The sequence below is a fragment of the Pleurodeles waltl genome, chromosome 1_2, assembly GCF_031143425.1.
Source record: "Pleurodeles waltl isolate 20211129_DDA chromosome 1_2, aPleWal1.hap1.20221129, whole genome shotgun sequence".
Lineage (NCBI taxonomy): Eukaryota > Metazoa > Chordata > Amphibia > Caudata > Salamandridae > Pleurodeles > Pleurodeles waltl.
Genome location: NC_090437.1, coordinates 663,325,052 through 663,340,536, shown reverse-complemented (window position 1 = coordinate 663,340,536; position 15,485 = coordinate 663,325,052). Strand labels below are relative to the sequence as shown.

At 44.5% G+C, this 15,485-nt stretch overlaps 1 protein-coding gene across 1 annotated transcript in view; it reads left to right on the top strand.

Moving 5' to 3' along the window:
- The window catches only part of ABCE1 (ATP binding cassette subfamily E member 1), a 222,238-nt gene extending 218,799 nt beyond the window's left edge, over positions 1-3,439 (top strand). The window contains exon 18 of the mRNA XM_069242598.1: positions 2,962-3,439. Within this exon, the coding sequence (XP_069098699.1) occupies positions 2,962-3,009 (48 nt within the window). The 3' untranslated portion in view covers positions 3,010-3,439. The remainder of the gene's footprint in view (positions 1-2,961) is intronic.
- Positions 3,440-15,485: the final 12,046 nt, after the last annotated feature.

The following is a 15,485-nucleotide window of genomic DNA, read 5'->3' as shown; positions in this document are numbered from 1 at the left end:
AGGACAATTGAGATCATAAAGGAGGCAAGGGAAGCTACCACCAAGAAGTGCTATGCTGCTAAACGGAAAAGATGTGTACACTGCTGCAGATTATATGGAATCAAGAATAAAACAAAGGGCTGTTTTAACATACCTAACTCACCTGCTAGCTAATGGGCTACATCATTCCACTTCAAAGGTACACTTGGTAGCTTTTCTGATCACAATCGTGTTACTATGCAGGGTGACTAAAATGCAAGCTCTAACAATACAGGAACCATATCTACAAATACACGAGGACAAAGTAGGCCTAAGAACTAACCCTACCTACCTAGTATAATCACCAACTTTTGTGTCAATTAGAACAATCAGTTGCCTACCTTCTTCAAAGAACTAAAGTCTGAGTCAAAGAGCCCTGCACACTTTAGATGTAAGAAGGGCTTTGATGTACTACTTACAAGAAACAAAGGGATTCTGCCAAGGAAACCAGTTGTCTTGTTTGCAAAAGAAACCAAAGGGAAACCAGTTGCCAAGGGTATAATCTCTGGATGAATTGCAGAAACAGTACAGACTTGCTATTCTACTGTGGGACTAGCATTACCCACACAACCAAAAGCCCATTACAAGGAAAAAGGGTGCTGCACTATCATTCCTCGCAAACGACCCCATGGATGCCATATCCACTGCAGCAACATAGGTATCACCACACACATTTGAAAAACATTACTGTGTGGCCAGCCAAATGAGCAAAGAAGCAAAGGTGGGACAGAGTGTTACAACACCGGTTTGCCAAACTTCCTCATTTCATCCTACCCAGCCTCCAGGAGGGGATACAACTACATGATCTAATGCACAGCATGTGAGTCCAGAAAACGGTTCATTCTGCAAAACGAAATGGTTACTTACCAGTAGGAGTAGTTTTACAGCTTTAAGAGTTTTCTTGATTCACATGCGACCCACCCGCCTCCCCAGAAGTGGGAGATATCACAAACAGTGGAGAAGAAACTGCGAAACTAAGGAAGACTACTACCACAAATGAAAAAGAATCCAAAGATGGCAACTGTGCACAGGAATGCTGTCTGATCACACAGGGAATGAACATACGACCAAATGGTGGTCGACAACGCCCAACAGTTTAAAAAAAAAAAAAGAAAGAAAGGAAACAATAAGCCAATTCTGGACCCAACCACTAGATGGCGGAATAATTCACAGCATGTGAATCCAGAAAACTCTTCAAGCTTCAAAACTAATCCTATTGGTAAGTTACCATTCTGTTACATTAAGTGGTGTTACGTTTTCAGGTAAATCACAAAACCAACTAGCAAAATCATCAAGATATTATAAATCATGACATAGTGCACACACACAGTGAAGTTCTGAAATCTGTGGTTTAGCAATGTATGTATAACAGGACAACTAAACCATCATAAGTGGTCAAATAACACAGCAAATCCTAAGTAGTCATTTAAGACACCAAGCCACGCCAACTTTTCATTACCAAAGATAGAACATTTACATGTATAATTCCTTACGCCCCAATTGGTGCTACATATCAACACTTCACCATTGGTCAGGCTCAGACAGTGTCTTGGCATAGTTAAGTCTACAAAGGTCACTATATATCTAGGTCTTGTTTTAATGGCTTTCAAGGGCCTCATGATTAAAACAGTTTGGTACTTATGGCACAGGCCCCTCGACCATGCCTGTGCAATGCTAGATTTTGCTGACAACCTTCTGTTTGAATGCAGGGTATTGTTCACGTGTCCAGGAAACATTACCAGTTAGAAATCAAGGGGTGTTAGTTATTTTAGCTCTTGCGTCCACAAACTGCTCTACAAAAAGGCCCTGGTATTATGGCATGCCCATGCTAAGTGACATGTGGATGGGTGCCTCTTCTGCAATATGAGTGTATTGCAGAATCTAATTTATGGAGTAGTAGTGGGGATTAATAGATCCCTTTTGCAAACTTAAAATGTATATGTATTTGTCTGCTGTGGACGAACACAAATCTCGTCTGTTTGCAGCTTTTCTTATTAATTTCCCTCCCATATCTTTCTTCAGTACTTTCTAAGTAGGGTGCAATATGCTTTCAGTAGCTTCCTCAGGTATACATTATAACTTGGCAACTTATCCTCTAGCACCACATGTACGCATCTATGTATGTGAGACAAATTGGAGAGTTTCTGTAGGGTTTGCGGTAAGGCTTGCACTTGACGTAGTGTGCAAACATCCAATTCAGTTATGTCTTGATCTCTTAACATAATCTAATGTGAGAAAGTCAGATTTGTAAATAAATGTTCCATTCTCTATGTAACTGAGCATAGCTTTTTGAAATCCTCAAACGGAGTCCAGTACTCAGCTAGGAATCAAACTAAAAGACAAAAAAAGCTCCAGTGGAAGGAGCCAAGACATAGATCATCTGCAGAAGAAAACCTACATAGACCAATTGCATTTTGAAACAAAGGCACACTTTATAAAAGCACTGTGAAATAAAAAACTACACGCATTGGTCTCCCATCTTAAGGTGTTAATGCTTGGGTATTTGAGGACAAGACCAAGTTTGTGTCTTTTTAGAGACTCCTACATTTTGAATGTTTTATGCATTATATAAAAAATGCTGAGGCCTGCTTGGTAACTTTTGAGACTGCATGTATAATTGAGCAAATAGGGAATGATTCAAGCATGTGAATCTATGAAAGATACCAACAGTGGAGAACTTCATAAGTAATGTGTTTTCTGACCCATCTTTCTGACTTGCAGTACTTGTACCTATGCCAATCTGCTTTCATCCACTAGTACATCTGTTTCTCCACCCAGCCTCCTGCCAGTTGCTGATTACATATGACTAATTCTAACTCAAACTTCGGTAATATTGTAAGTCCTCTATTAGGTCATCCTGTAGTATTCTCTCTGTTGTTTTGCTGAATACATATAGCAGATGGTATTCATCCCTGAACTTATTGCATTATTTTTTTCTTGTAGGATGTAGATCAAAAGAAGAGTGGAAACTACTTTTTCCTGGATGATTGAACAAAATCAGAGCAAAACTACAACAATTGTACAATTAACTTAAGCAAAGATTTCTGTTGTATCAAATTTTATCAGGTGATTAGCAATCCCCTTCTAGTTTAAAAATGTAATGTAATTTCCCTGCGAAGAAACTGCGTTGTTCATTGTGGTACAATCACAAGGGACTTCTTGTTTTTCTTGCGCCTTCAACCAGAAAACCTCTTTCATGCAACGTTCCAAAACTATATACTTTAAGCTAATAAGTCATTTTTGTAAATGGACCGGAACTCTTCCAATGTTTTCAACTTTTAGACACTTTGGAAACCATTTTCTATGCAAGATGGTTTACAAAAAATGCTGCTTGAAGAATCTCCTGCCTATTTTAAAGCAGACTCATGCCTCCTTAGGGGTGCGATGAGTAAATATCCAATAAACATCCATCTGAAACATATTTGGCCTTTGTTCTTTTTTTTATTTTTATTTTTAACGTTTCAGCTTTCCACACATGACAAAGTGCAACATGCAGAAAGTGTGCAAGGGTGAACTCAGTAACTTGAATTAAAAAGTTGACAATTAGAAAAATAAGATATTGCATGCGGGGATACCAATCGAGAACTCTTAAAAACTATTTGACTTTAAATAGAAAATGTAAAAGCCTTTTATCCCATTATATGCAGTTCCACTTGTTTGCCGCTTTGAGGTCTAGAACTGGTCTGAATTCATTGTTTGCCCCTTTTGTCTTCACTAGAAAGTAACAGGAAAAAAAGCCATGTTCCTTTGTAAGGAGTAGGGACCTTCTCCACAGCCTAATTTCACAAGAGGATGGATAGTTGCTGTAGAAGTAGTACCCGATGCAAAGGGGATTTTTTTTTTTTTTGGCTTGATTGCAGAGGGTATTTAAATCTGAGACAGTATCCAATTTCCTACTTGTCATGGTATAGGGATTTCCACATTTCCAGTAGAGATAATGCTTCCCCCAGCACAGTGGGTAGTGGAAGAATGGGAAGTGGGAATTGATTACTTGCCAGTGGTATGTTCAGTGACAGGGTAGATTGCTGTTAACCCTTTTGCTGTCAGGCCTTTTCCCACCTCAGGTGCCAGGCCTTTTTTTTTTTTTTTTGGCTATTTGAGACAGTTTGCGCTTAGGCCCTCATATCGTTTTGCCCACATAAGCTGCCCAAGCCAAATTTGCATCTTTTGTTTCCAACATCCTAGAGATTCTAGAGGTACCTAGAGTTTGTGGGTTCCCCTGGAGGAGACCAAGAAATTTTCCAAAATACAGCGAAAAGTTCAAAAAAGGAATGGGGAAAAGGGCTGCAGAAGAAGGCTTCTGGTTTTTTTCCCTGAAAAAGGAATCAACAATGGGTTTGCGGTGCTAAAATCACCATCTTCACAGCTTTCAGGAACAGGCAGACTTGAATGAGAAAAACACAATTTTGGCATTTTACTGAGACATACCCCATTTTTACTATTTCTTGTGCTTTTAGCCTCCTTCCAGTTAGTGACAGAAATGGGTGTGAAACCAATGCTGGATCCCAGACAGCTAAACATTTCTCAAATGTAGACAACATTCTGAATTCAGCAAGGGGTCATTTGTGAAGATCCTACAAGGATTTCCTACAGAAAATAACAGCTGAAATAAAACAATATTGAAATTGAGGTAAAAAAACACATCAATTTCTCTCTACTTTTTACTCTAACTTTTTCCTCCCATGTCAGATTCTCAAAAGCAATATACCATTACGTCTGCTGGACTCTTCCTATTGTGGGGATATATAGGGCTTGTAGGTTCATCAAGATCCCTAGGTACCCAGAGTCAATAAATGAGCTGCACTTTGCAATGGGTTTTCATTTTATTCCGGGTATACAGCATTTCATTTGCTGAAATATAAAGAGTGACAAATAGGAATCAAGGAAACCTTTGTATTTCCAGAATGGGCACAAGAGAAGGTGTTGAAGCAGTGGTTATTTGCACATCTCTGAATTCCGGGGTCCCCATACCAGCATGTGAATTACAGGGCATTTCTCAAACAGATGTCTTTTTTTAACACCCTGTCTTAAATTTGGAAGGAAAAAATTTAGAGAAACACAAGGTGCAATAACACTTGTTCTTCTATTCTGAGTTCCCCCAAGTCTCCAGATAAAAATGATACCTCACTTGCGTGGGTAGGCCTAATACCCGCAACAGGAAACGCAACATGGACACATCAAATTTTTACATTGAAATCTGACGTGCTTTTTGGAACGTGCCTAGCTGTGGATTTTGGCCTCTAGCTAAGCTGGCATCTAGGGAAACCTACCAAACCTGTGCATTTGTCAAAACCATACACCTAGGGGAATCCAGGATGGGGTGACTTGTGGGGCTCTCACCAGGTTTTCCTAACCACAATCCTTTGCAATCCTCACAATTTGGCAAAAAAAACACTTTTTCCTCACATTTCAGTGATGGAAAGTTCTGGCATCTGACAGGACCCACAAACTTCCTTCTACCCAGCGTTCGTTCCCCCAGGTCTCTGGATAAAAATGGTACCTCACTTGTGTGAGTAGGCCTAATGCCCATTTTCCACACTTTTCTTTGTAGGATCTCTGTGCTGGTACAAAGTTCCTACCACCCAATGTTCCCCTTGGTCTGCCGATAAAAAAAGATACCTGACTTGTGTGGGGGGCCAAGGTGCCTGCAACAGGAAAAGGCCAACAATGTGTAGAGATTGAGGGGATAGCACAGCAAGTTGATATGCACAATTATTTATTTTATAAATTTTTAGGCTGACTCTGCTTTGAGGACCCACACAAGCGAGGTATCGTTTTACTTGGGAGACTGAGGGGAATGCTGGGTGGTAGGAAATTTGTGCCAGTGCTGTGATCTTACAAAAAGTGAGAAATTGTTTTTAAGCAAATTTTGAGGTTTGCAGAGGAGTCTGGGTAATAATGTTGGGGGATCCATGCAAGCCACATCTCCCTGGACTCCTCTGGGTGTCTAGTTTTCAAAAATGTCTGGGTTTGGTAGGTTTCCCTAAATGAAGGCCGTACCCAGGACTAAAAACGCAGATGGCCCCCTCTGGAAAAAGAGGTAGTTTTGTAATAGATCATTTTGATGTAGCCACATCCTTCCGTAATGTTCCAAACACTAAAATTGAGAAAAGAAATAAACTTAGGTTATTTTAAAAAGACCCCCTCCCCCACCAACCAAGTTGGTGGCATGCTACATCATGGGGTCCCACCCGAGACACCTAGCATGTCAGGGGTATGCTGCGACGCCTGATTACAGCAGAGCAGGTTTTCTCATTTTTACCACACTTATTGGTTGGATTTAGCACGAGGGTGAGTGATGGTTCGGTAGATCAAGTTTTATTAACAAGATTTCACAAAAGAGAAATGCACTGTTAATAACTGAAAGGCCAAAAACGGACGCATCAAGGCACCAACCTCTTTACAGTCAAGTCACACACCTTTCATACATGACCTGCACAAGACCATTCACGCCGCCAGCCATGGGCCCAGCACATTACAACACTCGCATCAACAGACAGCGCCATTCAAGAGCCCATCACTTTCATACGCCCACATGCCTGATACAGCAATCACACCAGCTGATGAGTGGGTGGACAAGCGCCACTCCACGCACACTGCCAGGCAAGCACCACTCCATGCACACTGCCATCACTTTTTTTTTTTTTTTTATTTTTTTTTTTTTTAAACACCAAAGAAACCACTAACTAATTCGAAATAAGTACAAAACTACAAACACAAAAGCTCTAACTAAATACATGGCAGAAATGCCAACAGTGAAACTGAACATATGAAAATATGTAACGGACAGTTTACGCTCACTGTAGTTCCCAGTAATTCTTCTGGGTGTGGTAACTCCTGAAACAGCCAGCCGCACACAGCCCAGGCTTTGAAGGACAGTTTCGGCAGTACATCCAGCTCTCCCTCCGGATACCTCTTTGGGCACAGACTCTACATTTCTTACTGGGCAAGTCTTTTTTGAGATTTGGAGGAATGTGATCAGGAAAGTGGCGATCTTTCAATCTAGCCGCATCCTCCACCACTGCTACTCTAGGAACACTTGCCTGTTCCACCTCAATAAGGCTCTCTATCACTGACTTCTGAAATTTAACAAATTTCAACCTGGACTCGGGGGAACAATCCTTGAACACAATAAAAGCATTAAAAGTTGCCAAATGAAACAAATGTTTGGCCAACTTTTTTTTTTTTTTACCACACGTAAGACTTACGAAGAGCAGTGTGAGGTTTCAATCTCTGATCTTCTTCATCAATACCACCCATGTGCTTATTGTAGTCTAAAATGCACGCAAGTTTGCGCACTTCCGCAACCTGACCCCAAAGAGTCACAGGGGAAGTAAGCAGCTCATTATTACGCAAGGCACTGCACTGTCCCCTCAAGTATTTTGTTTTTGTTCAGACAAGCTCCCTTGGATAGCCTTTCCGGTTAGAACGGATTGTGCACAAGCAACAGTGTCCACTCTGAACAATTCCTTGAACAACTGTACTCCAGTGTAGAAGTTATATACATACAAATGGTGACCTTTGTTAAACAGTCTACCAAGATCCCACACAATATTCTCCCTAACTCCAAAAGTGGGCGGACAACCAGGGGGGTCAATACTGGAATCCCTACCAGTGTAGACCCGGAAATTATACACATATCCTGTACTACTTTCAGACAGCATATACATCTTAATTCCATACCGTGCCCTCTTGCTAGAAATTTACTGCTTAAAAAACAAACACCCCTTGAACTAGACCAAAGACTTGTACACACTTATTTCTTTGCCTGGAACATACACCTCTGAAAACAGATCTACAAAATGATCTAGGACAGGCCTAATCTTCAAAAGACTGTCACAATCAGGGTGATCTCGTGGCAAGGCTAAAGCATTGTCAACAAAATGCAGCATCCAAAGAAGAAGCAAATACCGATTACGAGCCTTGGTTGCAGGAAATATAGCCATTGCCATCAAGGGACTAGTAGACCAATAAGAAGACGGTGACGGCTTCATGATTAACCCCAACAAAAAAGTCAAACCCAGGAACTTTTTCAACTCTTCCAGATCTGTGGGAATCCACGGGGCAGCTTTAGACGGGCTTAAGTCTGGCAGCGTTGTCCCTCAAATACTGCTCCGCATACAAATTAATCTGCTCAACAATCCCTTGCAAAAATACATTGTCCATAAACCACTCAAAGAAATTGACAGGCAAAACGTTTTCTGTGTTCACTCTACACCCTAGGAGACCATTAAAAGCAGGCAACTGTGGCTGCTCCATGTTTGTGGTAACCCAGGTGTCAGGTCTTCCAGTGGGAAACCTTTCAGCCCCAGGCACATCTGTGTCCTCCTCTAAAACAGGCCCTTCATCTGCACTGAGTGGCTTCCTCATCAGACGATTCCTCTCAAACAGAAAACTTACCGCCATAATCTCTGCTTCCTCCTCTGCCTCAGATGCAGAGTCAGTCTCATAATCATGGTCAGAAGACGACTCAAAAAGCATGCCAACAACCTGCTGAGCGGTCAGACTGCGGCTAGCCATGATCCTTTCTAAGAAGTGTAACTTGACAAATGCGCCAACAACAACCAGCACTGTCTAAAATAAGTAATAAAGTGTGGCTTTATTGCAAAGAGTTATGTACTCAAAAACTATACCACTCACTTGCCTGAAAAAGTTACTCACCAGCAACTACTCTGCGCATACACACAGCAATCACCAATGATATCCCATTAAATAGAAAAGCAAGGCGGGGGAGGGTGAGGGGGAGTACTGCCGAAACTGTCCTTCAAAGCCTGGGCTGTGTGCGGCTGGCTGTTTCAGGAGTTACCACACCCAGAAGAATTACTGGGAACTACAGTGAGCGTAAACTGCCTGTTATTACAAAGGAAACAAAATTTAAAAAATCCTGGCGTCTTGGTGGCTTCTGCCCCACTTTGGGACAGATGGGCCTAAAAGAAAATAGGCAGATCTGCCCCCCAGCAGGGCAGAAATGTCATAAAATACATTGCCCCCTTTGGGGGGGGGGGGCGACCCTCGCCCGTGAACCATCTGGTGCTAATATTGACAGTCATATGGTCTCTAAGAATGTTTTCCAAATTCTTTTCTTTTTTCTAAACCGTTTGCTGGCAGTGTCTAATTCCTCTTTCATGTGTGATATCTTATTATTCCTATGTGAGCTGTATGTGTTCCCTGATAATGGGAGGTTTAAAATCCTGCACTGTGCTACAGGTTGGAGTACTGAGAGTCTAAGCCGAGCAGAATGACGGAGAGCCAGGCCATGAGAGTACTCATAGGCTGCAAGAACAGATGTATCAATCGCAGCACTGATGATCTGGGTCAAGACCTTCCTTCCTTTGTTGAAGTCAGTCTCTTGGAGAGTTGTCCATGAACACTTGTGAGTTCTAGAGCTACCTGTTATCCCTTCCTAGGAGTGCGTAAGTGCTCACTGTCTTCATAGCGGTGGCAGATATGCCACACACTTTCTTTGCTACCGAATGCAGTTCTTCACTCTTTGTCTGGCGGTACTGTAGAGGGACAGGCCATGGTGTGAGGTTTGTGAGCATCAGAGACAATGACTGAATCAGAAGGAGGGTCTATGTGGAGAACAGTGAATCCTGGTCTGGAGACTTGCACTTCATTTGAAGACAGGCCTGGTTCAATGAGACCTGGAACCAATAATGGTAGAGATCTGGAGTCAAAGCGTTGCTGTAAGGTCTGCTTGCCCCCTCTTACAAGGATTTCTTGAAAGGTAATATTGTCAGTTAAAGGTGAGACCCTTAACTGGAGGAGAGTCTGTGACCGTAGGGAAGTATATTTTCCTGTAGATCTAGATATGTGGTAAGACTTTGATGACCATAATTGAAATGAGGAATCCTGTCTACATTGTGAAACTGTGGGTGTTTTTTGTACCTTTTTAAAGCTCTCTGTTCAGTCCAGATAGAGACAACCATGTCAGTAATTAAGATCAGACATCATGCACAGCAGACTTCTCCCATCCCCCCCATCTACCGTCCTACTATCATATATCCCTGCTCACTCGGTCCTTTAGCCACGCAGCCCAACTCACTGGACTAATCCCCATTTCTTCCCCCCCCGCCAATTGTATCAAACCAACTTTCCCCTCCAAATCATCCACCACCAACCCTATCTGGAGAACTGTTCAATTAAATGATGCATTCAGGGTAACACACTCCTTGTTAACAGTCTCAGCCACAGGAGCCCCACAGTTTTGCAAGTTTCTGTGGGTACCCCCCCTTGCTGTATACACAGTTTCCTCTCTCATCAACAGCAGTCCATATTTTTATAACACTGTACCAGGGATGGGATCACCCCAGATCTTCAGAGTTATACCCAATGATGTCTACCCACAGAATATCTTGGTAGAGTAAACTCCTGCCACATGCCTCATTGTGAGATCAACTCAAACCTTGGCAAAAGCACTAGTTTCTTTGTGCTTTCCACAGTGTAGGAAGGAGTGTACTTGCCTTAACACTCCCTTATCATTATCTATTTTTCTCAGCAATCTTCTTGTGTAATATACACTGTGTAACATTTTTAACTGTACCAGAAAAAACCTAGCCCTAATTGCAACCTCCCGGGGATATATTCATGCTCCTGCCCAGTTAGTCATTTATCTCTCCTAAATCACTTTTCCTACTTCTTCCTGAACCCTTTAAGAGGTTCAAGGCTATTGTTAATGAGCATACAGTATACCTGTGACACTGCTTGTCTACCTGGATCTTAAAAAAATCTCTTTACATTTTGATAAGATGCTTTACCTGTGGGTATTTGTTGGAACCTTGCCCTTTATGTGGTATGTGAATAATGTGTAAAGGGTCCAGGGGTTCCCTATTGAATGGACAGGGCTTGCTATGCCATCCTGTAGGAAGTTGGCTCTGTATGTGCTATTTCAAAGTAAGGAATAGCATGCACAGAGTCCAAGGGTTCCCCTTAGAGGTAAAATAGTGGTAAAAATAGATAATACTAATGCTCTATTTTGTGGTAGTGTGGTCGAGCAGTAGGCTTATCCAAGGAGTAGTGTTAAGCATTTGTTGTACATACACATAGACAATAAATGAGGTACACACACTCAGAGACAAATCCCGCCAATAGGTTTTTATATAGAAAAATATCTTTTCTTAGTTTATTTTAAGAACCACAGGTTCAAATTCTACATGTAATATCTCATTCGAAAGGTATTGCAGGTAAGTACTTTAGGAACTTCAAATCATAAAAATTGCATGTATACTTTTCAAGTTATTGACAAATAGCTGTTTTAAAAGTGGACACTTAGTGCAATTTTCACAGTTCCTAGGGGAGGTAAGTATTTGTTAGGTTAACCAGGTAAGTAAGACACTTACAGGGCTTAGTTCTTGGTCCAAGGTAGCCCACCGTTGGGGGTTCAGAGCAACCCCAAAGTCACCACACCAGCAGCTCAGGGCCGGTCAGGTGCAGAGTTCAAAGTGGTGCCCAAAACGCATAGGCTAGAATGGAGAGAAGGGGGTGCCCCGGTTCCGGTCTGCTTGCAGGTAAGTACCTGCGTCTTCGGAGGGCAGACCAGGGGGGTTTTGTAGGGCACCGGGGGGGACACAAGTCCACACAGAAATTTCACCCTCAGCGGCGTGGGGGCGGCCGGGTGCAGTGTAGAAACAAGCGTCGGGTTCACAATGTTAGTCTATGAGAGATCTCGGGATCTCTTCAGCGCTGCAGGCAGGCAAGGGGGGGGTTCCTCGGGGAAACCTCCACTTGGGCAAGGGAGAGGGACTCCTGGGGGTCACTTCTCCAGTGAAAGTCCGGTCCTTCAGGTCCTGGGGGCTGCGGGTGCAGGGTCTCTCCCAGGCGTCGGGACTTTAGGTTCAAAGAGTCGCGGTCAGGGGAAGCCTCGGGATTCCCTCTGCAGGCGGCGCTGTGGGGGTTCAGGGGGGACAGGTTTTGGTACTCACAGTATCAGAGTAGTCCTGGGGTCCCTCCTGAGGTGTTGGATCGCCACCAGCCGAGTCGGGGTCGCCGGGTGCAGTATTGCAAGTCTCACGCTTCTTGCGGGGAGCTTGCAGGGTTCTTTAAAGCTGCTGGAAACAAAGTTGCAGCTTTTCTTGGAGCAGGTCCGCTGTCCTCGGGAGTTTCTTGTCTTTTCGAAGCAGGGGCAGTCCTCAGAGGATGTCGAGGTCGCTGGTCCCTTTGGAAGGCGTCGCTGGAGCAGGATCTTTGGAAGGCAGGAGACAGGCCGGTGAGTTTCTGGAGCCAAGGCAGTTGTCGTCTTCTGGTCTTCCTCTGCAGGGGTTTTTCAGCTAGGCAGTCCTTCTTCTTGTAGTTGCAGGAATCTAATTTTCTAGGGTTCAGGGTAGCCCTTAAATACTAAATTTAAGGGCGTGTTTTAGGTCTGGGGGGTTAGTAGCCAATGGCTACTAGCCCTGAGGGTGGGTACACCCTCTTTGTGCCTCCTCCCAAGGGGAGGGGGTCACAATCCTAACCCTATTGGGGGAATCCTCCATCTGCAAGATGGAGGATTTCTAAAAGTCAGAGTCACCTCAGCTCAGGACACCTTAGGGGCTGTCCTGACTGGCCAGTGACTCCTCCTTGTTTTTCTCATTATTTTCTCCGGCCTTGCCGCCAAAAGTGGGGCCTGGCCGGAGGGGGCGGGCAACTCCACTAGCTGGAGTGTCCTGCTGGGTTGGCACAAAGGAGGTGAGCCTTTGAGGCTCACCGCCAGGTGTGACAATTCCTGCCTGGGGGAGGTGTTAGCATCTCCACCCAGTGCAGGCTTTGTTACTGGCCTCAGAGTGACAAAGGCACTCTCCCCATGGGGCCAGCAACATGTCTCGGTTTGTGGCAGGCTGCTAAAACTAGTCCGCCTACACAGATAGTCGGTTAAGTTTCAGGGGGCACCTCTAAGGTGCCCTCTGGGGTGTATTTTACAATAAAATGTACACTGGCATCAGTGTGCATTTATTGTGCTGAGAAGTTTGATACCAAACTTCCCAGTTTTCAGTGTAGCCATTATGGTGCTGTGGAGTTCGTGTTTGACAGGCTCCCAGACCATATACTCTTATGGCTACCCTGCACTTACAATGTCTAAGGTTTTGTTTAGACACTGGAGGGGTACCATGCTCATGCACTGGTACCCTCACCTATGGTATAGTGCACCCTGCCTTAGGGCTGTAAGGCCTGCTAGAGGGGTGTCTTACCTATACTGCATAGGCAGTGAGAGGCTGGCATGGCACCCTGAGGGGAGTGCCATGTCGACTTACTCATTTTGTTCTCACTAGCACCCACAGGCTTGTAAGCAGTGTGTCTGTGCTGAGTGAGGGGTCTCTAGGGTGGCATGAGACATGCTGCAGCCTTAGAGACCTTCCTTGGCATCAGGGCCCTTGGTACTAGAAGTACCAGTTACAAGGGACTTATCTGAATGCCAGGGTGTGCCAATTGTGGATACAATGGTACATTTTAGGTGAAGGAACACTGGTGCTGGGGCCTGGTTAGCAGGGTCCCAGCACTCTTCTCAGTCAAGTCAGCATCAGTATCAGGCAAAAAGTGGGGGGTAACTGCAACAGGGAGCCATTTCTTTACACAAGCCCCCCCCAGCCCACAGGCCAGGAGACTCAGCCCAAGCTGGGAGAGTCTTCCTAGTCTGTCAGGCGAGGAAGAGTAGGAGAAATAGGCTGGTTAGTTGCAGGGCCTACTCTGCCTTACATCCTTCTGTTCAGGTCATTCCCTTTGGGGAACTGACCTACTTCCACAGTGATAGGACCTAGTCTGAATTGCCTCTTGTCTGCCTCTTCAATGTCTCCACCCATTCTTTCTATCTTGGTCTTAGAGGTATCCACCTCTGCTAACCTTATCTTGGCCAGGGTTACCCCTAGCTTACCCAGAGAGGTTACCCAGAGCTGGAGTAACCCCACCATGACCAATAGGGTCAGGGGGCCTAACTTGCTATTTGGCATGGGGTCAGACCACCATGCTAAGGATAGTGCAGCCATAAAGGCTAACACCCAGCAGAGGCCACTGACAGCTGTCAGTGCCCAGAACCACACCTTTAGCTCTTCACCTAAAAGGGAAGGGGCTAAGTTACAGGCTTCTTTGGGTTCAGGTTGCCTGTCTGCTGTATTGGAGTGGGGGGTTACCACATCTTGTAGTAAACACCCTTCTTCCACTCTTTCTTCTGTTAGCTGAGGAGCCACCCACTCAGGTTTAACAGTTGCCTGACTAGCCAGGACTTCTTGTGGGTCAGGTTGGACTTTATCAGGGCCATTTTTGGAGTTCTCCCCTACTGGAGCAGAATCTCCTTGGCTTGCTGTAACCTTGGCTAAAGGTTGTCCACCCTTCCTACTCTGTTTTCTTTTCTTCTTTTTCTGGGGCCTGCTTGCATTTACTGCAGAGGCAGGACTTCCAGAATCCTTGGGAGAGGACTGGCACTGGACCAGTTCCTCTCTTGAGCTCTGACTAACCTCTGGGTAGTCATTTCCAAGGAGACAATCAAGGGGGAGGTCTGTACTGACTACTACCCTTCTCCAGCTAAGAGTGCCACCCACTTCTATGGGCACTAAAGCCACAGGCCTCTTAGTGACCCTGTCTAGGCTAACTCTTACCCTGGCAGTCTCACCTGGGATGTACTGGTTTGAGAGCACCAGCCTGTCATGCACAATAGTGTGACTGGCACAAGTGTCTCTCAGGGCAGTGGTTGGGATTCCATTCACCAGTAGGTGGTGGAAGTGTCTACTTCCCTCTGGAATCTCCAACTCACCTGTTGGGCCCTGTTTCCAGTTGAAGGCTAGGAAGACCTCCTCATCTGAGGAGTCATCTCCCATGGCTACACTGGTTACCCCTGGAATTTTGTTCTGGGGTTTGTTTTTGGGACAAGAAGTGTCCTTGGTGTGGTGCCCAGACTGTTTACAGTTGTGGCACCATGCCTTAGTGGCATCCCAGTTCTTACCCTGGTACCCACCTGGGTTTTGGGTTGTGTCTTGGGGCCCACCCACCTGTTCTGGTTTTTGGGGGCCTACAGAGGACTCTTTTTCTTTGTTTCTAGTGTCACCCACTTTCTCCTGGGGAGTTTTTGTAACCCCTTTCTTTTGGTCACCCCAGTGGAAGTTTTGGTTACTCTAGTCTTGACCCAGTGGTCTGCCTTCTTTCCCAATTCTTGGGGAGAAATTGGACCTAGGTCTACCAGATACTGATGCAACTTTTCATTGAAGCAGTTACTTAAAATGTGTTCTTTCATAAACAAATTATAAAGCCCAACATAGTTACACACTTCATTTCCAGTTAACCAACCATCCAGTGTTTTGACTGAGTAGTCTACAAAATCAACCCAGGTCTGGCTCGAGGATTTTTGAGCCCCCCTGAATCTAATTCTATACTCCTCAGTGGAGAATCCAAAGCCCTCAATCAGGGTACCCTTCATGAGGTCATAAGATTCTGCATCTTTTCCAGAGAGTGTGAGGAGTCTATCCCTACACTTTCCAGTGAACATTTCCCAAAGGAGAGCACCC